At 36.5% G+C, this 25686-nt stretch overlaps 1 protein-coding gene across 6 annotated transcripts in view; it reads right to left on the bottom strand.

Annotated features, from left to right (window-relative positions):
* Positions 1–9251, bottom strand: part of EPHA5 (EPH receptor A5) — a 341721-nt gene extending 332470 nt beyond the window's left edge. For 4 of the 6 annotated variants that reach the window (XM_035004891.1, XM_035004894.1, XM_035004893.1 and 1 more), the window contains exon 1: positions 7843–9251. In XM_035004891.1, the coding sequence (XP_034860782.1) occupies positions 7843–8026 (184 nt within the window). In that variant the 5' untranslated portion in view covers positions 8027–9251. The remainder of the gene's footprint in view (positions 1–7842) is intronic. The other 2 variants (XM_035004896.1, XM_035004897.1) reach the window with 2 other exon arrangements.
* Positions 9252–25686: the final 16435 nt, after the last annotated feature.

Raw genomic sequence — 25686 nt, 5'->3', positions numbered from 1 at the left:
GGCAAGAGAGGACTCTGGATGAAAGCCAAAATTTGGCTCACAGAGCAAGTTCCTGCTGAGGACTGCTGGGCTGAACCAGGGCCAGCCGGATCTACCTGCTGAGTTTGTCTTTCCACAGAAAAGACATTAACAAGCATCCTGGAACAGGAAGGTACAGCCAGTGTAAAGAAAGTGAGCTATCTCATAAGAAACATAAAACTTACATAAAAAACTTAAATCCTTGTGTTTCTGATTTATGAATTAAGTAAACAATGTATGACTTAGTATGACACAATATGGTCTTTACTTTTAGAGACTGGATCCCATGATTCATTTAACAGAAGACTATTACTTCTCACCCAGTTTGACATCATGACTTCCTTGGGGGTGTTGGAACATAGCAGGCATGGGCTCTTATCCTCTTATCTTGCTTTGACTTTGTATGAATGGAGTGTCTTATAGGAAAGGTGGGAGGAAGGAGGGTTGGAAAGAGAGAGAAAGGAAGGAAGTGAAGGAGGAAAGGAGGGATTGAAGGAAGGAGGGGGACAGGGGAAGGGAGACATGGCAGATAAAAATAAGAGTGTGACATTATTATAAGAGACAAAAAAGACACTACCCATTTCTGAGTAAAAGAACAGACTGTATTTTCTCTAAATCTTCCAATACTTAGCCCGAAACATGTTTCCAAGTAGGAACATTTTCTCACAAAGCATATGCAAAATATTTCAACCCTCAGGTTTTGGCTCTTTGATTTTTTTTTTTTTTTTTTTTTTTTTTTTTTTTTTACCAGAATCATTTACTTTAACAGAGCTATGGGCCCAGTTTAGTTAGAACTGAAGACATGTGTAATGGATGCAGAGATGGCCTGGGCAATAGTCCAGCAACTAAAACAGAATTAGAATCATCACAGACACTTTAATCCCAATTATTTAATCTGCGGGGTGTCTAACACCACAAGTATTTGGCATGACTCAACAAAACAGTAGAAGAAGTAGACACAGAAGAAGAAAAAAACCTAAACTGATGAAATAAAATGAACTAAAGAGATTTTTTTTTCATTAGACTATGATTTTTATCCTCAGAGCAAAAGTAAAACAAATATAAAATTAGAATATGTGTGTGGGGGGATGGGGTAATAGTATTTTAAAAAATAATATAAAAAATAAAATGCAAGTACTTTTATTAATATCAAATCATATCAAAATCATAGTGATACCACCTTGACACCTCTCCCCACTCTTTGTTTCAGCCTCACAGTGACCTTTCTACACACATTTAGGGGTGTACATGTCCATGTGCACCTGGACCATCATCTGGCCAAATTACTGCACTCTGCTTAATAAATGTACCATGATTAAAGCCATGAACACATGAGGAAAGAATGCATGACCTAGGGTTGATTTTTGACCGCACAATTTTGTATGCTCTTCAGTAGTATATGAAACAATTTAAATATTAATAAAGTAACACATAAACTGATCAGAGACGAAAGGCTGTGGTTCCAAAGGAAAAGAAGAACTAGAATAAACCCTAATTACAAGCAGAAGCTACCAGGTTTTCCTTAACTGAAATACATTGTAAATGGTATTCTAAAGACAAAGCTCACACACATTTTTAAAAAGGATTTTCCAGCAATTTCTAAATAGTAGAAATTATTCCTTAGGGTTTCTTTAAATCACTAAAAATTTTTAAAAAAGGCATTTAAAAATTTTACTAACACTAAATGACAATTAATAAATGTCATCATGCTAAACCACAGAGTTTTCAAAAACTCCAAGTGGTACACCTACTACATAAGTTTTATTTTATGTCTTTGTAACACCTGAGATTCTCATTAGAGATAGTTGAAAGATTTAAGCTTTTACAAAACAAAACAAAAAAATAACAAGACCATAAATTACTACACATTTCACTAGACACAATTCAAATTCTTATGTACCTTACAGTGCTTTTCCCTTTTATATATTTATTTACTTTTCGTTTTTACTAACAGATTATATTAAGTAAGAATTTTTTAAGATGGTAATAAAAGAAGCTAAAAGGGAATTTGAAAGTCTTTATTTCTCATGAAATTCACTGATTAGAATTACATTTTAAATCATTTCATTGTTTTCTATTGTTATTGTAATATAAATTTTAAATTAGAGCTACCTCTTGATTTTATGTGATCAGAATAAATGGAATGAATAAATCCTGTATCTATGAAATTTATAATGTCAGAAAGAGAAAATTCCAATCACCTTTCAATACTCAAGAATATTGTGCCACTATCTATGTGTACCTTGATTTATAAACAACTATTTCATAGCACAATTTGTGGCATTACTGATCCTACTATTTTTGTGGAAAGTTCTTCATTATGACACCTTGTATATGTTAATAATGTATTATCAAAAATGAACTGTTCTCTAAAATTTGAATTTAAAATTTTAAACATTTTTTTCTTCAGTAAAATAAATTTTTTGTCTTCTTCAAATACTTTAAAATCTATTTCATTAACTCTGAATAAAGAAATGTCTGGACAGTCAGAAACTAAAAAGAGAAAAGTAAATATATGATAAAGGGAGACTTTTCTAAATACTCATGCTAATTGTTTTGGAAGTTCAAACCAAATACTTAAGGGTGAATCATTTAGTTTTTAATTTAGACATTTTTAATGGAACCAATAAAAGATTTTCACAGTGAATAACTTTCAAATCTTCCAGTTTTCTAATCACTATATAATGCTTTAAAAATTATGAGTAGATCAGAGATTCTCTCATCTTTCTTATATCAAATACCTCTTACTGAATAAAACTATTGTTTTGTTACTTTAAAGATACATATTATTAAGCTTCTTAAAAACTAAGGAACGTTTTAATCTGTATTTACGAAGCCTTTAGAGCTCATTTTATTTTTTATATTTTACCACCTTGTCTGGGATAAAACATAGGATAAAATTTTTAATGTGAATTAAAAATACCAGTAAGTGTGCTTATGTATACAGTAGACTAGGATAACTCCTTTGAAGAAATCACTACCTAACGAACTGAGTATATAAATTTTGATAAAATAACAAAATATGTATTTACCCAGTAGAGCTACCAGTAGGAGCTATTCTGCTCTACAGATAAATACATACTCACCAGAGATATTAGAACTGCAAGAATCATTCTGAGTCTCTAAGGTGATAATTTATATTTTTTGCTTGCATATTGCTTTTATAGTAAAAATGTACTATTTCTGAAAGGGAAAAATGGACCAATACTGCAATCAATTTTAATAAGCAAGGCTGCATATTCAAACTTCAGTTAATATTGATGCTTTATGAAAACAATTGTAAAACTATTTTAAAATGGTCAAGAATGCATAAATCGTGTTTGAATAATTAGGTACCTCTGCTAATTTAAATTCAAACTACTCATTAGTAAAATGAAATATATCTGGTAATTTAAATGTAAAAAATGAAGTATAAAGAGTTATCAATACTTTCTATAGTAGTTACGTCTTTAAGATATTAGCAGCACATTTTTTTTAAAAAAGAACATTGACTCATATAAGTAAAAATAGCTATAGTTAGTTATTATAATAATGTACCTCATAGTCTGTTTTTATAGTCAAACATAGAAAGGTTTCTTCTAAATAAAAGAGAAATTAATTAGTCATTCAAGCAAATACATAAGAAAGCACTCCAAACAAAGGAGATTCAAGTGGTCAAGTCAGTCAATCAGCAAAAATGTAGTGAAAATAAGAAAGCACAGTCATTTTTGCAACAGTAGCAATACTGAATAAAGTCTAATATTTAATTAAATAGTTTGGGGATGTTTGTCTATAAATAACTGTATCATCTAATATTGACATTTTATGTAGAAATATTCTAAATGGTTACAATTCGTAGAGTATTAATTATATAAATAATGGTAAGTACAGTAATGCATTTCTAAGTATAAAAAATAAACCCTTTTAATCCTATGTGGATTGAAATAAAGAGTTAATAGTATTTACAACTGGTGATATTACAAAAAGAATATTTTCAATAAAAGGAGAAATTTTCATTGTAAATGCAGGAATTGTCCACCCTCTTCTCTGTCTTCTATGAGGAAATAAAATCTTCTTACCTGTCACCCTACACCCAAGATTTTTGTCTACCTCAAAAAAAAAAAAAAAAAAAAAGCTTAAAATTAAAGGGTCAACCCTTTACCCCCTTTCATGGTTTATAAAGCAAAAAGCCAAAACTCTTCATGGCCTCTTCTCCTTCCAACCACCTAAGATTCAAATAAGGGTGATTGCTCTCTTTTTTTGTTCAGTAGTGTCCTGGTGAGGGAATGATTTTACTGTCCTTTTTCTGTGGGGTCCTGCCGGTTTATCTAAAAGGAAATGAATTATAACAGGATGACAAGGCCACAAAAAAAGCCATTTAGTTTTACAAATCTATTATGTCCTCCAATCTGTTTTATGGGTCTGGTCCTATTATAAACTAAGAAAAACCCTAAAACAAACTCTTTTTTCCTTTCTTTCCATTGAAAACATCTACAATTTTATGACTGTTTAACACTTTAGCCTAAATTTTTTTCCGATCTCTGTGTGTGTGTATGTGTGTGTTTTTCCCCCAAGAGTCCTTCCACCCCACCTTCTCAAACATACAAAACATTCAGAGACAAGAAACTGGACTTTTCAAATACAAACTGCTGACAACTGTCAGAAGCACTTTACTGGGACATTACTGACTGTAGCTTCAATGAATTAAGCTTGATTCACTGCGGGTGAATCATTTTCAATGCAGAGCTGTTCAGCAGTAATTGGCCAAGAATCCCTGCTGCGAAAAGCACTTGTCAAATAATGCTTGTTTACAAATATATCTCCAGACAGCAAAAAGTGGCAGTTACTGAATAAGTTCAGGGCCACCTCCAATATTCATAACAGTGGACATGCTCTCTTTACTTATTAAATCTATTAACATTTTCACTTGTTGATATACTTGCTAATGTCTGTCCTGCTTGATCAATCTGAGATAAGTTGCTAAATATGCCTCTGAATTATTTTATAATAGAAGTGTTTTATATTAGACTGTAGTTCAAAGGTTTCTTCCACATGTAATTTATGCCTAAGGTATGTAAAAAGACAACTAAAGATATATTTATCTTATCTTAGAATTGAATCTAAAGAGTACATTTTCCTCTTATTGTCTTTTATCCAACATATCCTAACATTCATTCCATCTCAATTTAAGATTCTAGATATATATCTGGCTTTTCCTGTTCAGTTCTGCTTATTTATGTCTACAAAAGTTAAATTTTAAAAATGACTAGAATACAAATTATGAATGTAAAGTCACATTTATGTCTATCTGCCTTGAATTTTTTCCTCACATAATGGGAGCATTCATATTATATATATATATATATATATATATACACACACACACACATACACTATAGTCTGTGAAATCACTAAGTATCTATAGGTTGCAGAAGGCAAAATATATGAGAGCAAGTTATTAATGGATGCAGTGCATACATCGAATCTTTCTGCCCCTGATCTTCCAAAGAACTTCCAGAAATAAACAATCAAAAGCAAACTTAAAAACTCCAATTGGAATCTTTAAATAAACTCCTGTTATTAGTATCTTAATATATTATTGCTTGATTTATAATAACACACGGAGAAACAAAAAGAAGAGGAGAGCAATGGTCTGAGATGATACTTATGGAAAGATGGAAAACTGCTGGATAGAGATAGAATGAATGAGGTGAAGCATACATATTAAGACGATTTTATTTCCTACTGTGTTTAATAGTGATAGATCCCTGCAATCCTCACCTCCCCACAACCCAAGTTTTGATGTGTGTTCGAATAGCTGGCGTAGGGACAATACAACCTGTGGTTGTTACGTCTGTGATATCAACCAGTCTACCTTCCAGAAGATTTGAGCTCTGCTTACATCACCTTAAGAGACCGGTGCTATTTCCTAGCTTCCCTCCAATTCCCTCTGCCTCTTCCTCCTTGGCGCAGTCTTGGCCCTTGTGCCCATTCAGCATCACCCTCCCTGAGATTTCATTTTTTCCCCTTCTCTAACCAAGAGCCTCTTCTCCCTTTCATCTCTACATAAACCACTTCCCTCATCACACCTGGGGGGAAAAAAAAAATTGAAATATAATGGGAACAGGAAAGGATGAATGACACTACTATTACTGTTACTCTTTAAATCCAAACCAGGATGCCCCTTCCGGTGGAATAAGACAGTTAATAAAAGGATTCCAAACCCTGTTATAATCCTCCGGACTTCTAACATAATAAATCTAACATGAGAGGTTAATAAAAGGACTACCACTTAAAACACTTTTTCAACTTCATCGGGAAGGGGAAAAGATGCAGATTGTTTGGGTTAAGCATGGGAGACTGCCATAGCTAGATAACTAGATACAGTGAGCTACACAGAATCCTTAAATCAGATTTAAAACAATAAGTGTAAGGATTAAAGAGAGAAGTTCATGGGGTGGGGCAGGGAGTTTCGATCTGCCCTGCTTTCACACGGTTCCTAGGGAGCTGGCAGTGCTCCTAAACCAGCTCAGCGCCTTCTCCTACAGCCACACAACCCGCGCAAGTCACGAGGACACACACGACCCCAAGGCTGCTGCTTCGTCTTTCCGGTCCAGCGTCCCCTGCCCTAGGTATGGAAGGGATTTTTTTAAGGTTCTGTGCCTCACCCGTGGTTTAAGGAGCCTCAAATCGAAACCCCAGTATTCCAGCCAGGGGGCAGGGTCTTTGATGTTTGCGTGGTGGAGCTGACCGCTTCTCGCAGCCCAGATCTGGATCTGAGATGCTACACCTCCCACCCCCATGCTAAAGGAATGAGCTTTTGAGCTGTGACCCAGCGCGGTCGGGGTGTGAGAGGAGCAAGCGCGGCCGGAGCAGACCGAGGGCCGAGGGCGCCCAGGCGAACCGTGGCGGGCCCGGGGGGCTGGCACAGCTCCGGGAGCAGAGAGCGCCGCACAGGTGCTGTTCCCGCGGGCCGACTCCACTCGCCCAGCGGCAGGCGGAGACAGCCTTCAGGGTCCGGAGCGCAGGATTGGGGGTGGGGAGGAGGGTTGGGAACTCCAGGATCCGGTGCCGACGAGAGCGGGGCTCTTCCCTCACGCGAACACCGAGACACAAGCCCTGGTGGGTTTGGGCAGCAACTTCCTGGCAGCGAAACTCCACCCCCCTTCCGCCTCATCCCACCTTCCCGCCTTCTTCCACTTTCACCTCAGTGTGATTATGAGCCCCCAAAGTGAAGGGCACCCCACAGTGTGGGGCGCCTTCTGTCCTTCGCCATTCCCCGCCCTCGAGAAATAACAGCTCTTGCCACCCACCCCAGAATAGCAGCTGGCGATGCCCTAAATAACGGCTTCCAGAAGGCACTCCCCCCCCCCCAAATAAAAGCAGCCAGCCACCCTCACAATATTTCCCATCACCGGCCTCAAATAACGGTTTCTAAAAGCCCACCGCTCCCGAGCTCGATGTCGCTGAGCTTCAGACAGTTCCCACTCCTTCAAGATCCAAATGTCACTTCCCCGCGCGCTTCAAGTGAGAACCAGCCGCACCCAACCTTCTGGCGCGGGTCTCAGACCTCTCTTTCCCCCCCGCTTGCAACTTCCCAGCCCCCCAGCCAGCCTCGGTCCACACGCAGGTTCCTCGCCCAGCGCTCCGCACCTAATGTAAAACAATGCAACCAGACACAGCAACGGGGAGCGAAAAGGCTGGCGAAAGCGGACAAATGTTAATTCGTGATGCGGGGTGAGATTTCGTCCGTGGCAGCAGCGTCCGGAGCGCCCGCACCCGCACTTCCAGGCCCCGCCTCGCCCCTCCGCCCCAGGTCGCTGCGGTCCCCACCCCCAACACTACCTTCGTTGCTGGGGCTGGCCAGGAGGGTCCGAAGCGCGGCGCACAGAAGAAGGCACGTCCAGAGGGGGGCCCTGCGAGGTGCGGCATAGCAGCCGGCCAGAGATGCAGGGGTGCTGGGGGTGTCGCCGTCGCCGCCGCCCGGGGGCCTCCGGCGTCCCGCACCCGGGGGCCCCGAGCCCCGCATCTTCTCCCAGCTGCCTCCGCCGCTGCTGTCCCGCGCGGCTCAGTCCACCGCCCCGGCCTCGGGGAGGGGGCGAGGGAGGCTCGCGGTTCCTCCGCGTTCCCCGTGGAGTCCCTTGGCTTCTGGCACGCGGCTCTTCCAAATGCGGGAACCGCGGATCCTCTGAGACGGCCGAAGTTTGCTTCCGGCTCCTGTCTCCCTTCTCTCCAGTGGGCTTAATTTAAATACTAGTTATGGCTGATAGTGCAGTTCTGGACTGGACTCAAGGGTGTCGAGAAGGTCCCGCGTCCTGTTTCTCTGTCTCTCAAGACTTTTAAGGATTGAGGTCTTTAAAATGCCCCTGAGGGGAAAATAAAGGTTCCTTTTCAGTCTTCAGGGCTGAAATGATGAAGGGAAGGGAGACAAGTCATCTTAAGTCAAGAAAAATGCTCAATAAAAAGAGGAGAACAAGGCAGGGTGGTTAAGGATAAAGGAAAGGAGTTGAGAAAATACAGGGTGGAGAAAACACGAGAGAGGCGAGCAAAGGAAAAGAGCCAGAGAGTTCAGAGACTGGCAGAAGGAAATAGCTGCGGGCTGAGCGCTGACGAGGGGAGGTACTGGCGGCTGCAGGCGGCCGGGAGCGCGGAGCCCAGCGGCGGTAGCCCGGAGCTGCTGCGGTTCCCGCTGCTCCGGGGGGAGGTGGTGTGCGCGCGGCTGGGAGGACGAGGTTGAAACTGCACAGCCACGGCGCCCTCCTGCTGTGTCGGGAGCTCCGTCGTCTCCTCTGCCTCCCGGCTCTGCACCTCCCACCGTCCTCCCTCCTCCTCTTCCCAGCTCCCCCGCCCTCTGCTGCTCGCAGCTTCGCCAGTGAGAATCTACAGTAAGTGTGAGTTGCTTAGACGAAGTCACACACTCGCGGAGGGAAGTAATCTGAAGGCTGCCGTGGTGAGTGTTGCCTAGCGGTCTCCGGGAAAGGCGCGTCTTCCTCCCCGGATAATTAGGGCGAAGAATTCTCTTGACGGTGCCTGCGAACACCGGGGCTCCCGGGAGGCGGAAGGGAAATCAGCCTTAGGCTCAGCCGGCAGCCCTTGGAGAAGCGGGTCCTTTGGTTTCGCACGTTGCCTGCTGCCCATCACAGGCTTGTGGCATCAACAACCTTGTCGTCACATAGCCACGCATTCGCAGGCTGTGCTGGTCCGTGGCTAGTTTCTTAAACACCCATATCGCTCATTGCTGCTCACCTTTCTATTCTTCCAATACTTTGGCAGCTGGGATGGGATAATTAGGCAACATTTCCTTCAGAAGTAAATTGTAGAATTTCTGAATATAGACACCGTGACTATAATTGAAATTTCAGAGAGGCAAAGAATTTGACTTACTGAGGTTTGTAGTGTGCCAGGTACTTTACGATGTGATAATTTAATTCATTAGTTTCATTGACAGAATGTGTTAGAACTTTAGAAATTATAAGTAGCTATATGCAATTAATTCCAGTGCAATTAGCATGAGTCAAATAATTTCAGGGTTTAAAAAATATTTTAATTTCGTGTTTTCTACTGCATTGAATTACAAATTAATTACAAAAAAAAACTGTTTAAAACAATTGACTTTCTGTGCTCCACCTCTATTATGTATTCTCTTGCTTTATTATTTTTTCTTTAATCTTCTCATTCATTCTTTCAAAGAGATGCTTCTGAAGGGCAATTGTAGTAAAAACTACAAATAAAGCATGTACGAAAAGTGTGAGTTTAGAAGAAAGGTATCTTGTTTAATTTGTTGTATAGTAACTACTGGGAAGACTGGGTTTGCATTCACACCTAATGAAGGGGAGTCTGCTCACTAGCTTTGACATCTAGAGCCCTGTTTGTCTTCCCGATAAAATTCTCATCATCTTTAGCTGATGACATTTGTTTTCTGTTTAAATATTTGCAATAAAGATGAAAGAATAAAGAAGCGGTGATGCGATTTTATAAAGAGGTGGAAGCAAATCTTTGATTTTTTTTTCCCCCAAAATGTTTTGGCACCAGAAATCTAAAACCAGCTTCTTTCTATTATAATGTGCACCAAACGCATGAAGCAAATTTAAAGAAATGGCAGTGAATCAGCCTTTCAGTTTGGCAAAAATCCTGATGCAAAGTTGAATTTTATATTTCTATTTGAAGACCATTCAAAATGTAAACTCCTCCCTCCAAATTATAGTTGAATTACTTAAAAATATTTGAAAAGAATATCAACTAAGTTATCTTAAGCCTAGGGATACGTAATAATGCTGCTATGGAACATAGGCAGTTTAATGGGACTTAGAGCTTGTTATATTACTTCTATAGGTCTCAGTATCCTCATCAATAAAATGATTTGGAGAAAATGATCTTCAAGTTCCCTTTCCTTCCATACCCTTTGCATTTCTATGTTACTACCCTGTTCACCTACCTCCAATTATTTACTATTGACTACAAAATTATTCAATTTCTTCAGCCCAACGTTGAAAGTATTCTACTACAAAGATCTTAAATAAATTTTCTATTTTACTTTACCTTAAAATTTGAAATTCAGTGTTCCCTAAATTGCCTCATACCTCTTTGTTTTTATGCCTGTCACTCTATCCCACAGAAGATTCACCCCCTAAAAATATTTAACACTTTCCCTCCCCCACACACTCACACATACACATCTCTCATCTAAAATCCTACCCAGTGTCCAAAGAGTATAAGCATTCAAGACTGATCTTTTCACAAAAGAAGTTATTTGATTCTCTTTCTCCAAGTATCCATAGCTTATGATTTATGTCAATCAACACAATGCCAATATTTTCTGAATGAAAAACTGGAACAAATTATCTAACAACTATAAGTGTATATACTGGGATGAAAGAAATTTAAACTGGGCATGTCAAAGAAAACTTGGGACACTATTCACTATGGTGGGTAATTATCTCCTACCCAAGATAGTTAACTCCTCCTTAAGTGATTAAGACTACAGAAAGCCAACTCCTTAATTTTCTTCACCTTAAATAGCAGCCATTTTTCTCATGGTTATTTAATAACATTTGTCATATGTCCTTGAAAGAAAGAACAGCTGTAAAATGGAGCCCCAGATACAGCAATGAAAGAGTTAATCAAGTCAATGATGATGGCTTGATTTCCGCCTCAGTCTCACAAGAGATCTTATATCTGGTCTTGTGTTGCTTTCTTGGAATGTCAATACTCTCTTAGCATACTGACATTGGACCACAGTATTGCATGAAAACTAGATTTGTCTTTTTCCTTCATACTTACTGCCTTACACTGGAAAAGACTAAAACATCAGTAAGGGCTTGGAAGTCCTATTGTTTGCATTTCTCTTGCTTGGGATAACTGCTATGGCCTCAAAAGGTGAAAGTGGCTGATGTCTCCCTAGATTTCACCTTGGATTTGGCTTTTTACTAAGCTTTCATAGAGAAAAGAAATTCGGAATCACCTTGATAAGACACCTTGAAAGGTTAATACCCTATAAAAGTTATTATAGTTAAGTTCAATGTATTAATAATCCTGAATATCTTCACTGAATTCAAAGCAGAACAACAAAAGCAATTATACTAAGCAGAATTGCTAGTAATTACTGAAAATTTGCTATGTGTGAAGCATTATATGATGTTTTACATTAATTATTTTGCTTAATGCTGACATTTCAACCACATTGTTGGTATAATTATTAGCCCCATGTTAGTGATGAGAAGACTGAGGAAGTGAGGTTAGGCAACCTGAGTAGACCCACAGTCTCACAGCTAGTAAGACATGGCAATTTTAACCCATGGCTCTCACTCTGTGTAAGAAAATTTTAATGTAACAGAAGTAAAGAAAAAATTTGATAACTAGTCATTCAAAAAAAAAAAAAAAGAGAGAGAGGACTGCCCCCAAATTCTGCATTAATGGGAACAATAAATAAAAATATTCTGATCTTTAGGTTTATTTAAATCCAAAAGCAGCTAAGCAAATAATATAGTACACGTCAGATAAATGACTAGGAGAAAATAAGAAACAAGGGAGCCTATATAAGCATTATTTGGAGAAAAAGATTGTCTCATATAAACAAAAACATGCATACAATTTGTGTACAATAGAGAGACAATGGGCCAAATCAAGAAAATAGTGAGGTGTGTAGATAGATAATATTAGCACAAACAGATTGCTCAAAACCCATTAAACATAGAAATGGGTAGAAAATGGTAGAAAACATAAGCAAAAGTCTTTACAAAAATAATCCAAATAGGGGCACCTGGGTGGCTCAGTTGGCAAAGTGTCTGCCTTCAGGCCAGGTCATAATCTCTGAGTCCTGGGATTGAACCCTGAGTTGGGCTTTCTGCTCAGCATCCTGTTTCACCCTCTGCCTCTGCTCCTCCCCCGACTTGTGCGTGCTCTCTCAAATAAATAAAATCTTTAAAAAAAATCTAAATAAAACTTCAGAAACCAAAGAGCATTTTTTCCTAAAATATCATGTAGATTGGCGATTTTTTACATAATTGTTTTAAATGTTTTTGTTATTTAGCTGTATGCTCTCTTTGGGAGAATTTTGGGGGAAAAGCAAAAGCAAAGCAAAATTTTAACCCATGGTAGATTTTACATATGAAATTACAGGATAGCTAATGAAACTATAAGATACACTAATGAAGTTAATTTTTCAAGTCCATGATTTCCTGAAGAGGATACATATATGGTGATGTTAATTATTTTGACCCCAAAGGAAAAGGCTGACTAAAATATATTTAAGCAATCAATAGCTCTTAAAGTTCACAACCGAGAAAATGCTAATGTATTCATTATTTTATGTTGCATTTTAATGTAATTAACATAAAACAGATAATATTTTAATTTTTGTTCATAGTTATCTTAGGTTTTCTGAAATTCTCGAGTCACTTCTCCCTACTAATGATCCACATTTTTACTATTGATGTTCAATTTAATTATATTTCAATTTAATTGATTATTGAGTGATTTAAAAAATAAGGAATAAATAGTTTTTAATAAGTTAATAAGGGTTTAATTATATAAATTATTTTATTGCTTAGCAATACATTAAAATATTCTAATGAAAACAAAAGTTTAAGAAAAAAACAGCTTGTTAAGGCAGTGAAACCATCATGTGTCATGGTGGAATATGATATTATATATTTGTCAAAATGCATAACATGTACAACACCAAGAGTAAAACCTAATGTAAACTATGGACTTTAGTTAATAACAATGTGTCAATACTGGCTCATCAGTTGTAATAAATGTCACCTTTACACCTTAAAAAAAATAAATATGTTTCTATTATAATCAGCCCGCATTTTTTGTCTTTTTTATGAATATCGAGAACATAATAAAATCCTCCACTGTCAATGAGTATTAATACAGAATTTTGTAGCAAAGAATAAGAAGCAAGATATTTAAATAAATTACCGTGAACCCAAGAGCCACAGATTTTTATTGGTGGTGGTGGTGGTTGATTTATTCTCTAGTCATTCCTAGATCACTGTGTGAGGACTGCTGACACTTCAGTGTAACAGGAAGCCAATGCTGCTGTAGTTGATGAGGAACCAAACTGAATTGCCAGGAAATTCTTTGGTTGTTGTTTGCCTTCAGCATCTTGGACAATTGGCATCAAATGAAGATGTGGACAGTGAAATAATAAGGAATCTTGGGGCTGAAAAAGTAGGAAAAGTGTGCTGAGAAGAGTCACAAAATTGAAGTGATACACTGTGAGAGTGACTCACTTCACTTAAACTCACCTATTCCAACCATCTTCTGGATTCTGGAAGCGTTTACTGTTATGCAAAAAATAAGTTGTAACATGTTTCATATTCAGAGGGAAGTTTTTAATTAATTCAGTGCATACACTCACTTGAAATTCATATATAATCCACTCATACAAGAACATATTTTATAATAAACTAGCTATAGTTTCCTAGGGGAAAACTGATAAATTTGCTCAATCGCATGAGTAAATAAGGGGTGCATATGCAAGGAAGCTTTTGATACAGCTGTTGGTTGTCCATGGAACAGGCTTCTAGATAAAAGCTAGCAGTATTAATCTCATGTACTCTCATACTTTGTTGGTGGGAAGTAAATCTAGAACATCTTTTGTAGGGTGGCTTCACAATGCCATCACGTGCCTTTAAAATGTGATAGCTTTGCATTTAGCAATTACAAATTTTAAAATTTAAGCAAATAAATTAATTAAAATGGGTTAAAAGATGAAACACAATGGTATTTTTAAGTTTTTATTTAAATTCCAGTTAGTTAACATACAGTGTAATATTATTTTCAAGTGTACAATATAGTGATTCAACACTTCCATACAATACCTGGTGCTCATCGCAAGTGGCCTCCTTAATCCCTATCATCTATTTCACCCATCCCCCCACGTCTATTCTCCTAACCATCAGTTTGCTCTCTATAGTTAAGAGTCTGATTCTTTGTCTCTTTCTCTCTCTCATTTTTTCACTTTGTTTGTTTTGTTTCTTAATTTCCACATATGAATGAAATACCATGGTATTTGTCTTTTTCTGACTGATTTTACTTAGCATAATACTCTCTAACTCCATCCACGTCATTGCAAATGGCAAGATTTTATACTTTTTGATGGCTGAGTAATATTCCATTATATATTATATTTATTATTTATTATATATAATTTATATATATTATTTATTATATAATTGAATTATATACTTGAATATATGATATGTTAAGTTATATTATATTATATTATATTATATTATATTATATTATATTATATTATATACCACTTCTTTATCCATTCATCAGTGGATGGACACTTAGGCTGTTTCCATAATTTGGCTATTGCAGATAATGCTGCAATAAACATCAGGGTGCATGTAACCCTTCAAATGAATATTTTTGTATTCTTTGGATAAATACCTAGGAGTGCCAATTGCTGGATCATAGGGTGATTCTATTTTTAACTTTTTGAGGAACCTCCATACTGCTTTCCAGAGTGGCTGCACCAGTTTGCATTCCCACCAACAGTGTAAGAGGATTTCTCCACATCCTTGTCAACACTTGTTGTTTCTGGTGGTTTTGATTTTAGCCATTCTGACATGTATGACATGATATCTCATTGTAGTTTTGATTTGCATTACCCTGATGATCAGTGATGTCGAGCATCTTTTCATGTGTCTCTAGCCATCTGTATGTCTTTTTTGGAAAACAGTCTATTCATGTCTTCTGGCCATTTTTTAACTGGACTATTCATTTTTGGATGTTGAGTTTTATTATAAGTTCTTTATACATTTTGGATACTAAACCTTTATCAGATACGTCATTTGCAAATATCTTCTCCTGGTCCATACGTTGCCTTTTAGTTTTGTTGATGGTTTCCTTTGCTGTGCAGAAGTTTTTGTTTGTTTGTTTTTATTTTGATGTAGTCTCAATAGTTTATTTTTGCTTTTGTTTCCCTTGATTCAGGAGACATATCTAGAAAAACGTTGCTATAGCCAATGTCAGAGAAATTACTGCCTGTGCTGTCTTCTAGGATTCTTATGGTTTCAGGTCTCACATTTAGGTCCTTAATCCATTTTGAGTTTATTTTTGTGTATGGTTTGAGAGAGTGGTCCAGTTTCATTGTTTCACATGTTGCTGCTCAGTTTTCCCAACACCATTTGTTGAAGAGACTTATTTTTTCCCATTGGATGTTCTTGCCTCCTTTGTTGAAGACCAATTGACCATATAGTTGTGGGTTCATTTCTGGGTTTTCTACTCTGTTTTATTGATCTATGTGTCTATTTTTGTGCCAGTACCATTCTGATTACCAGAACTCTGTAAGATAACTTGAAGTCCAGAATTGTGATGCCTCCAGCTTTGCTTTTTTTTTTTTTTTCCCAAGGAGGCTTTGGCTAATTGGGATCTTTTTTTTTGCTTCCATACAAATTATAGGATTGTTTGTTCTAGCTCTGTGAAAAGTACTGTTGGTATTTTGATAGGGATTTCATTAAATGTATAGATTGCTTTGGGTAGTATAGACATTTTAACAATAATTTTTTTGTCTAGTCCATGAGCATAGGATATCTTTCCATTTCTTTGGTCATCATCAATTTCTTTCATCAGTGTTTCATAGTTTTCAGAATGCAGGTCTTTCACCTCTTTGGTTAGGTTTATTCCTAGGTATCTTATTGTTTTTGGTGCAGTTGTAAACGGAATTGATTCCTTAATTTCTCTTTCTGCTGCTTCATTATTGGTGTATAGAAATGCAACAGATTTGTGTACATTGTTTTTTATCCTGAGAATTTGCTAAATTTGTTTATCAGTTCTAGCAGGTTTTGGTGGAGTCTCCCCGGTTTTCTATCTGGGTATTGTCACCTGCAAATAGTGAAATTTTACTTCTTCCTTGTTGATTTGGATGGCTTTTATTTCTTTTTGTTGTCTGACTGCTGTGGTTAGGACTTCTAGTACTATGTTAAATAACAGTGGTAAGAGTGGACATCCCTGTTGTGTTCCTGACCATAAAAGAAAAGCTCTCAGTTTTTCCCCATTGAGGATGATATTAGCTGTGGGGTTTTCCTATATGGCCTTTATTATGTTGAGGTATGTTTCCCCTAAACCTACTTTTTTCAAGGTTTTTGTCATGAATGAATGTTGTACTTTGTGAAATGCTTTTTCTCCGTCTATTGGACTGATCATAGGGTTTTTATCTTTTATTAATGTGGTGTGTCACATTGATTGATTTGCAAATATTGAATCACACTTGCAACCTAGGAATAAATTCTACTTGACTGTGGTTAATGATTTTTTTAATGTATTGTTAGATTCAGTTTGCTAGTATGTTGTTGAGAATTTTTGCATACATGTTCATCAGAGATACTGGCCTGTAGTACTCTTTTTTAGTGGAGTCTTTGTCTGGTTTTGGTATCAGGGTAATCCTGGTCTCATATAATGAATTTGGAAGTTTTCCTCAATTTTCTATTTTTTGGAAAAGTTTGAGAAGAATGGGTATTAACTCTTCTTTAAAAGTTTGGTAGAATTCCCCTGTGAAGCCATCTGGTCCTGGACTTTTGTTGTTGTTGTTGCAAGTTTTTTTGATCACTGATTCAATTTCTTTGCTGGTTATCAGTCTGGTCAAGTTTTCTATTTCTTCCCATTTCAGTTTTGGTAGGTTATGTGTTTCTAGGAATTTATCCATTTCTTCTTGGTTGTCCAGTTTGTCAGCATATAGTTTTTTATAATATTCTCTTACAGTTGTTTGTATTTCTGTGGTGTTGGTCGTCATTTCTCCTCTGTCATTTGTGATTTTATTTATTTGGGTCTTTTTTTTTAATAAGTCTGGCTAGAAGTTTATCAGTTTTATTAATTCCTTAAAGAATCAGCTGGTTTCATTGATACGTTCCATGGCATTTTTAGTTTCTATATCATTTATTTCTGCTCTAATCTTTATTATTTCCTTCCTTCTGCTGGGGTTAAACTCATTTGTTTTTGTTTTTCTGGCTCCTTTGGGTGTTTATTTGAGATTTTTCTTGCTTCTCAAAGTAGGCCCACATTGCTATATGCTTCCCTCTTAGGACCAATTTTGCTACATCCCAAAAATTTTGGACAGTTGTGTTTTCATTTTCAATTGTTTCCATGCATTTTCTATTTCTTTTATTTCCTGGTTGACCCATTCACTGTTTAGTAGCATGTATTGGTGGTCTTTCCAGATTTTTTCTTGTGGTTGATTTCTAATTTCATTGCATTGTGGTCAGAAAAGGTGCATGTATGATTTCAATCTTTTTGTATCTCTTGAGGCCTGTTTTGTGACCTAATATGTGATCTATCCTGAAGATGTTCCACATGCACTCAAAAAGAATGTGTATTCTGCTGCTTTAGGGTGGAATGTTTTGAATATATCTGTTAAGTCCATCTGGTCCAGTGTGTCATTCAAAGCTATTGTTTCCTTGTTTATTTTTTGTTCTGATGATCTGTCCATTAGTTCCATGTTTGTTATTAATTGTTTTATTTATTTGGGTGCTCCTATGTTGGTGCATAAATATTTATAATTGTTATATCTTTTTCTTGGATTGTCCCCTTTATGATTACATAGTGCCCCTCTTTGTCTCTTGTTACAGTCTTTGGTTTAAAGTCTAGTTTTCCTAATATTTAGTATTGCTACACTGGCTTTCTTTTGACATCCATTTGCATGTTCTCCATTCCTTCACTTCAATCTGCATGTATGTTTAGGTCTGAGTCTCTTGTAGTCCTTATATAGGTGGGTCTTGTTTTTTATCTATTCTGACACTCTACGTTTATCTATTCTGACACTCTATGTTTATCTATTCTGACACTCTACGTTTTTTAATCAGAATGTTTAGTCCATTGACATTCAAAGTACTTACTGATAGATAAATTTATTATAATTATAATTTACTGAATTGTCTATTTATTATGCATTTATTTCCATTCTATTACTTGTTTTATTATTGTTTCTGGAGATCTTCTCCGATCCTTTCTTGTCTTTATCACTTTTGGTCTCTCAAGGAGTCCCCTTTAATATTTCTTGTAGGCCTGGTTTAGTGATCATTTAGTTTTTGTTTGTTTGGGAAACTCTTTATCTCTTCTTCTATTCTCAATGATAGCCTTGCTTGATAGAGTATTCTTGGCTGCAGATTTTTCCCATTTAGCACATTGATTATATCATGCCCCTCTCTTCTGGCTGCCAAGTTTCTGTTGAGAAATCTCCAGCTAGACTTATGGGTTTTTCCTTCTAAGTTAAGGACTTCTGTTGTCTTGCTGCTTTTAAGATTTTTTTTCTTTATCACTATATTTTGTAAATTTAATTACAATATGTCTTGGTGTTGGCCTGCTTTTGTTGATTTTGATGGCAGTTCTCTGTGCCTCCTGGATCTGGATGTCTGTTTCCCTTCCTAGATTAAGGAAGTTTTCTGCTATTATTTCTTGAAATAAATTTTCTACCCCTTTTCTCTTCTCCTTCTGGGACTCCTAAAAGACAGATGTTATTACATATGATGGAATGACTGAGTTCCCTAAGCCTATTCTCATTTTCTGTCATTCTTTTTTCTCTCTTTTGTTCATCTTGGTTACTTTCCATTACTTTGTGTTCTAGGTTACTAATTCATTCCTCTGCTTCTTCCAGCTTGCTGTTCATTGCATCAAGCCTGTTTCCAATCTTGTTTATTGCACTCTTCATTTTTAATTCTCTTTTAACTCTTTTATCTCTATGGTAAGGGTCTCACTCATGTCTTCCATTCTTTTCTCAAGCCCAGTGAGTATCCTTATGATTGTTGCTTTAAATTTCCCATCAGGCATGTTACTTATATCTGTTTCACTTAGATCTCTTCCTGTGGCCTTATCTGTTCTTTATCTTGAATTTATCTTGAGATAAATTCTTCCATCTTGGCATTTTGTCTAAGCCTCTGCCTTCTTCTGTGTATTAGAAAAGCCAGTTATGTCTCCTGCTCTTGAAAGTAATGGCCTTATGAAGAAGAGGTCATATAGTGCCCAGGGCTGGTGCTTCAGGGAGTGTCTCTGGTGTGTACTATGTGCACCCTGCTGTTCTGTTTGGCTGCTCTATCCTTCAGGCCAGTCATCCGCAGAGGCTCTCTTTGCCTGCTGCAGACAATGTTTGGTCTCTGGCCTGAATGTGATGAGCTTGAACTAGGTGTGCCCTGGTATGCTTGTGAAATGAGATCTGACATCAACTCCACCAAAATTGAGACCCTGCAAAACTCTCTGGATGGGAAATGTGGTGTGGGCAGGGGTTTGTGTTGGTCTATTGTGGGAAGGGCCCACTGCACTGGGATTGAGGCAAGTGTGACTGAGAAGGGTAGTCCCCTCAGAGTTCAGGGGTGTGGGACTTGATGTAAGCAAGTTAAGAAACTAGCATGAGTTTTGTGCTGTTTCCCCACAGGTTGTTCTCTGTTTATGCTGAGGGGTTGGGGAGGAAAATGTCCCCAGCCAATTCCTTTGTTCCTGAATGCTGCCTGTCAGGGAAGCCCTCCTGGAATAGCAAATAATCTCCGCTCTTTGGCCCCAGGCATTTTTCAGATCACTGTTACCATGCTATCTGCCCCCAGGTTGTTTGCCTGCCTTATTTCAAGGAGCAGGTAGTGCCCTCCTGGCTCTATCCCAGCCAAGCCTGTTGACCTTTAAAATGCCATTGGTTGCAAGAACTCACAAAATCCAATCCCTCTTGTTTTCCAAGCCAATGGTTTTGGGGAAACATTCTCCTTGTGCATTCTCCTGTGTGCTCCTCTTTGTTGCCTATTTCTGAGACCACACCTCCCCTGCCTCCACAGCACCCGTGATCCATTCTCCCCTAAACCACACTGCTGCACTTCCTACCTTCTTCCATGTGGCCTCTTCTCTCCCTTTAGTCATAGAGTTTGTTCTGTCAGTCTTCAGGTCCATTTCTGGGTTATTCAGGATGGTCTGATAGTTATCAAATTGTGTTCATGGGAAGAGGAGAGTCCAGGGTCCTTCTACTCCACTGTCATCTTCCTTTTTTTCCCCATAATTAATGGGTAAAAATCAGAAATTAATATTCAATAAGAAGTGTTAAATACATCTGTATAATAATGAAACACCATGGAACCATTTAAATATTTGGAAGAATATATGCATACTTAAAAAGAGAGCTCTAAAATATCAGATTATAAAGGCACAATATAAAGCATTTTTTTTAATTTGGAAAGTTATGTGTCATTAGTGACATCTGTATATGACTGGTATGATAATTTGGGTTCATTTTTCTACTTTTTATTTTTGTATTTTCTAAAATTAGCATTTATTACTTGTAGAACAATGGAAACATAGAAATAAAAAATATCCCAGAAGAAAATGTGTATGCACTCATACACATACACATAACATACGGATGCACAATAGGGAAAGAAAAAATAAGAGAAAGAGAAAAGGACAGAGGAGAGTTGAGATACAGTGATAATGAAGAACCTTTTATTACCACAAATTAGTAAATAAAGTTCTTTCAGCTAGCTCCTGCCCCTATTCTGAAAACAGTTGGGAGGATGTAATCATTTCTGTGGTATGTCCATGACATTTCCAAGTATTCTGACAATGTTGAGAGGCATAATTTCTGTTGTGTACCTCATGTTCTAATGCATTTCCTGCTGGAATCTCCAACACCCCTACTTGGTTGATGGCAGTTCTACTCCTGTTTTCTTTCCAGACTGGTTTACCTCATAATTGGCAATGCCCCTCTTCCTTTGCTATAATACGTTTAGGCTTTGAATAGCTAATTTTCTAAATCTTTATGAAAAGAGAGGAAGTTGTAACACAGAATCACTAAATATTAATATTTGACTTCAGTGTTCTAAAATTTGATAGCCTGAAGTATCACTGAAAATTTCTCTGAAGCAAAACTTTTCATCAAATTCTTTCCTGATATCCATTTTCCTGGCTTTCTCCTTTACACTCTTCATCTTTCCCTTCTTCAAGTACCTAAATTCCTATCTTTTCAATTAAACAGATTTGCAAGTTCATTTTCTGCAGTAATCTTATGCCCACAGATTCTCAACAAATAAAACTGAAAAAAAAAAAAATCATAGAGAGGTTTCCCTAGTCTTACTAGCTCAAAATAGAGCCAGCTTCTGAAATAACACTTTTTCCTTCATGTTTCCTCCTTGCTTTTATAAACCTTATAAAAACATGAAAGCTACATAGAAACAACAAATACATATCATTAACTACTTTTAAGTGATTAAAAGACAAGATTAAAAGGTAAATATGAAAATGTTAGTAAAGATTTGTAGTAAAACTAATTGATTTCATTAAAGATATTATGAGCATTTTTTGTCTTATAAATGAAAATGGATTTACCTGTTAGTACTGATGGCCTCTGAGGAAGAACATGACACAAAAAAGGGCCTAAGCATGAGCATAAATCATCAATTGAAATAATTTTTAGAACCTACTAATAATTTTTACTGTTAAACCTGAAATTTTTAGTAAATGGAAGTTAATAAAATATGAAAATAGGTGTATTATTTTATAGATATCTATTTAAAATATTAAACAAATGATTTTAATTTTTTTCCCAGAGAACAAAAAGTCTACATAAATATATGTAAGTTTTCCTTTTCTTTACTTATACAAAATGTATTATTCCCAGTATTATTGTATCCTAGAATCAGATTCTATTCCGTGCTTACAAACAATAATAAAAAAGAACCCAAAGGCAAAATGGAAATGCACATTCAATACTTAAAAAACACCTCCAAGCTCTTGTTCATGGGCATGTGTATGAAGTCTTCCCGCAGACTTATACAGTGGACTAGTCTGAGCACAACAGCTTTTGAAGGCCTCCCATTGGGAGGTGAATAGAAGTGAATATTAGTACCCTCAAAAGGTGGCAGCGTCCCAAAATGCAAACTTTTAAGCAATGCATTGTCTCTTAAGATTCTGCCTATCAAAATTATTTTACTATAAGTGAATTTTTGTAGAAAGTTCATTTTGAAATAATTATAGATTTATAAAACATTGCAACAAAATGTACAAAGAAGTTCCATGGGTCCTTCCCTATATTCCTTAATCTCCCTGATATTAACATAACACATTTGTAATATTAAAATGAAGAAATTGACATTGGTACAATTTATAGAACTTCTTCACATTTCAACAGGTATAGATGCACTCGTGTGTGTGTGTGTGTGTGTGCAGTTTACACTTGTACCAGCACCAAAATATCCTCTCATGTTACCTCTTTATAGCTGCATATATCCCTCCACTTCTAGCCCTTGGAAACCACTAATAAATTATTTTTCATTTATATTTTTATGCTATTTCACAATGTTACAGAAGAGGAATGATGCAGTATGTACCCTTTGACATTGTTTTTTTTATTCAGCATAATTTCCTTGAGGTTCATCCAAATTATATATATACACATACATATATGATTCCTTTTTATTGCTGAGTAGTATTCTATAGCATGGATGTACCACAATCTGTTTAACCATTCACTCACTGATGGACATTTGGGTAGTTTCCCAGCTTTGGGCTATTACAAATAAAGCTGCTAGGAACATTTGTGTATACAAATTCCTGTGTGAAAATAAGTGCCATATCTTTGGAGTAAATGCCCAAGAGTGCAGTTTTTGGGCCATATGGTAAGTGAATTTTCACCATTAATTTTTAAATATATGTGATTTATTACCACTCCACTTACACCTTCAAGTTATCAGCAGCAACAACAACAACAAAAAAAACACGATGAATCAGTTCTAATTGTACAATCTCTTTAAAAAGAAAATATTAGGACATACAAGAATGTTCCACATAAATACAAAACAGCAAGTAAAATAGCCAGTGGAATGTTAAATAAATAAAAAAGAATACCTGAAGGAGAAAATTTTTAAAATCAAATTAATATCTTGATATATAAAACTATATTTCTGTATTTAAACTTAAAGTATCTTAATAGTAGGTAGCTAATTTTCTTAATGAAATAATAGCCACAAACTTTTACTTCCTTGATTTACTTAAAAATATATTCTTAAACATCATTCTCTCTTCTTAGAAAAATTGTTTCAGACTCTTAACGCTTATACCCGAATGAGTAACTCATATCACTTCGTCCCAAACTGACATTTCAAAAGATGAGTTCAAATACATTTGCAGAGATATTTTTGAGTTCATTCAAGCTGAGCAGTGCTTCTTATCTTTTGAAATGTCAGGCTGCTGGTCTGAAGAAAATGGAAACAGATCTCTTTTTTAACATCATCACACTTGTGGGCATAGGATTATGACTTGGTTTCTCCAACCACACTGTTGGAAAAATATCATATTTGTTTGTATACAAAGGTTTTTCTTTTCCAGAAGAAAGAAAGAGAAAAACAAAGAGAAGAAGAAAGAAAAGGAAAAGAAAGCATGTGAAAAGCAAAAATCAGTCATCTTAATTAATTTGCACTGGGAGTTTTACCTCAAGTCCCTTTTTTTATATCTTTCCATTTTGGATTTTCTAATCACTTTAAGTGGGTTAAAACTTTTATTATCATGCAGTAATATATAAATAAATAAATAAAATTAAAAAAATTAAAAAAAATCCAAGAACTCTATAATGTAGACCAAATTTAGGATTTTGAAACTTAAATTTGACATTAAAAATATTTTTAAATTGCAAAAAGCCACATATAATATTCATGTACCCTTAACCCCATCTGAATATTTACAGTATTCTTATTTTCTTAAAAATCATTAAAAATACTGATGAACTTGTGCATTGTTTAAACATAGTAGATTGAGGGGTGCCTGAGTGGCTCAGTTGGTTAAGCTTGATCTTGGCTCAGGTCTTGATCTCAGGGCCATGAGTTCAAGCCCCGCATTGGGCTCCACACTGGGTGTGGAACCTACTTTAAAAAAAAAGACTGTAGATTGAACACATGCATCCACTGCAGATTGCCTCTGAAACTCTACTAAAATTATTAATAAAGGGATTTTAAAAATTATAATAAAGGGACTTAAAAACACAACACAAAGTCATAAGGAGCAAGCGAACAGAAAAGGAGACAACAGAAAGATATTTTGGAAGATGGACTATAATTGGATGAGTGATAAATAATCTAAGAGTCCCAAGAAAACTGAAGCCTAATCAACAGTGGGGAAAACTAATAAGCATCCTGATTTTTCCTTTCAATATTTTATTTTATTTTAGTTAACATACAATGTTATATTAGTTTCAGGTGTATAATATTATGATTCAACAGTTCCATTCATCACCTAGTGCTTATCATGACAAGTGCACTCTTTAATCCCCATTACCTGTTTAACCCATCCTTCCACCCACCTCTCCTCTGGTAATCATCAGTGTGTTCTCAGCAGTTAAGAGTCTGTTTCTTGGCTTCTAATTCTCTCTTTTTTATTCCCTTGATCATTTGTTTTGTTCTTAAATTCCACATACGAGTGAGATCATATGGTATCTGTCTTATTTCTTTTAGCGTTATGTGTTCTAGTTCCATCCATATCATTGCAAATGGCAAGATTTCATTCTTTTTATCTAAGCAGACTGATTTTTGCTATGAGTCTCAAGAAGGCTCTGAAATTTATGGCATTAGGTAATTCAGATAGTGGAACAATGGAATAAAAACATAAGTTTTAGTTGAAAGTGTGTTTTAAAAAGAATCAGATTCCCAGATCCTGTTCCCCAATCTGTGCAGTTAGGTTAATTGCTCTCTTCCTTACCCCACTCAAACCTTTAGTTTAATTCTCTGAAAAAAGTTAAACAGAAGCTCCTATTCTAGTTTATATCAGGCTGAATGAAGATAAGAATACTATCCTGCATATTGTGTGTCTTATTTTTTGTCTAATATGAGGCAACAAATTTCCTCAATGCTCGGTTGCTTGAAACCACATGATCACTTCAAAGTTTCTGTAGATCTGGAAACTGAGCACAGCTTAGCTGTAATGTGTGGGTAATGTCCCTCAGAGGCTGAAATCAAGGTATCGGATGGAGCCGTAGTGACTTCAATGCTCAACTGGTGAAGGACCTACTTCTGAGCTCACTTACTTTGTTGTTGCCAGGATTTGCTTCCTTGTAGGCCCTTTGTCAGAGGCTATCTTTAGTTCCTTACCATGTGAGTCTCTTCAAAATTACATCTTGCCTCATCAATGAGTAAGTTGAGCAGGTGAAATAGTAAGACAAGAGTTGTAATTTTTTACAACCTAATCTCTGGAATTATATTCTATCACTTTTGCCTATTC

Source organism: Mirounga leonina, unplaced genomic scaffold, assembly GCF_011800145.1.
Source record: "Mirounga leonina isolate KUSES-001 unplaced genomic scaffold, KU_Mleo_1.0 Mir_129, whole genome shotgun sequence".
Lineage (NCBI taxonomy): Eukaryota > Metazoa > Chordata > Mammalia > Carnivora > Phocidae > Mirounga > Mirounga leonina.
Note: the sequence above shows the minus strand (reverse complement) of the source record. Positions and strands in the feature narration are given on the sequence as shown.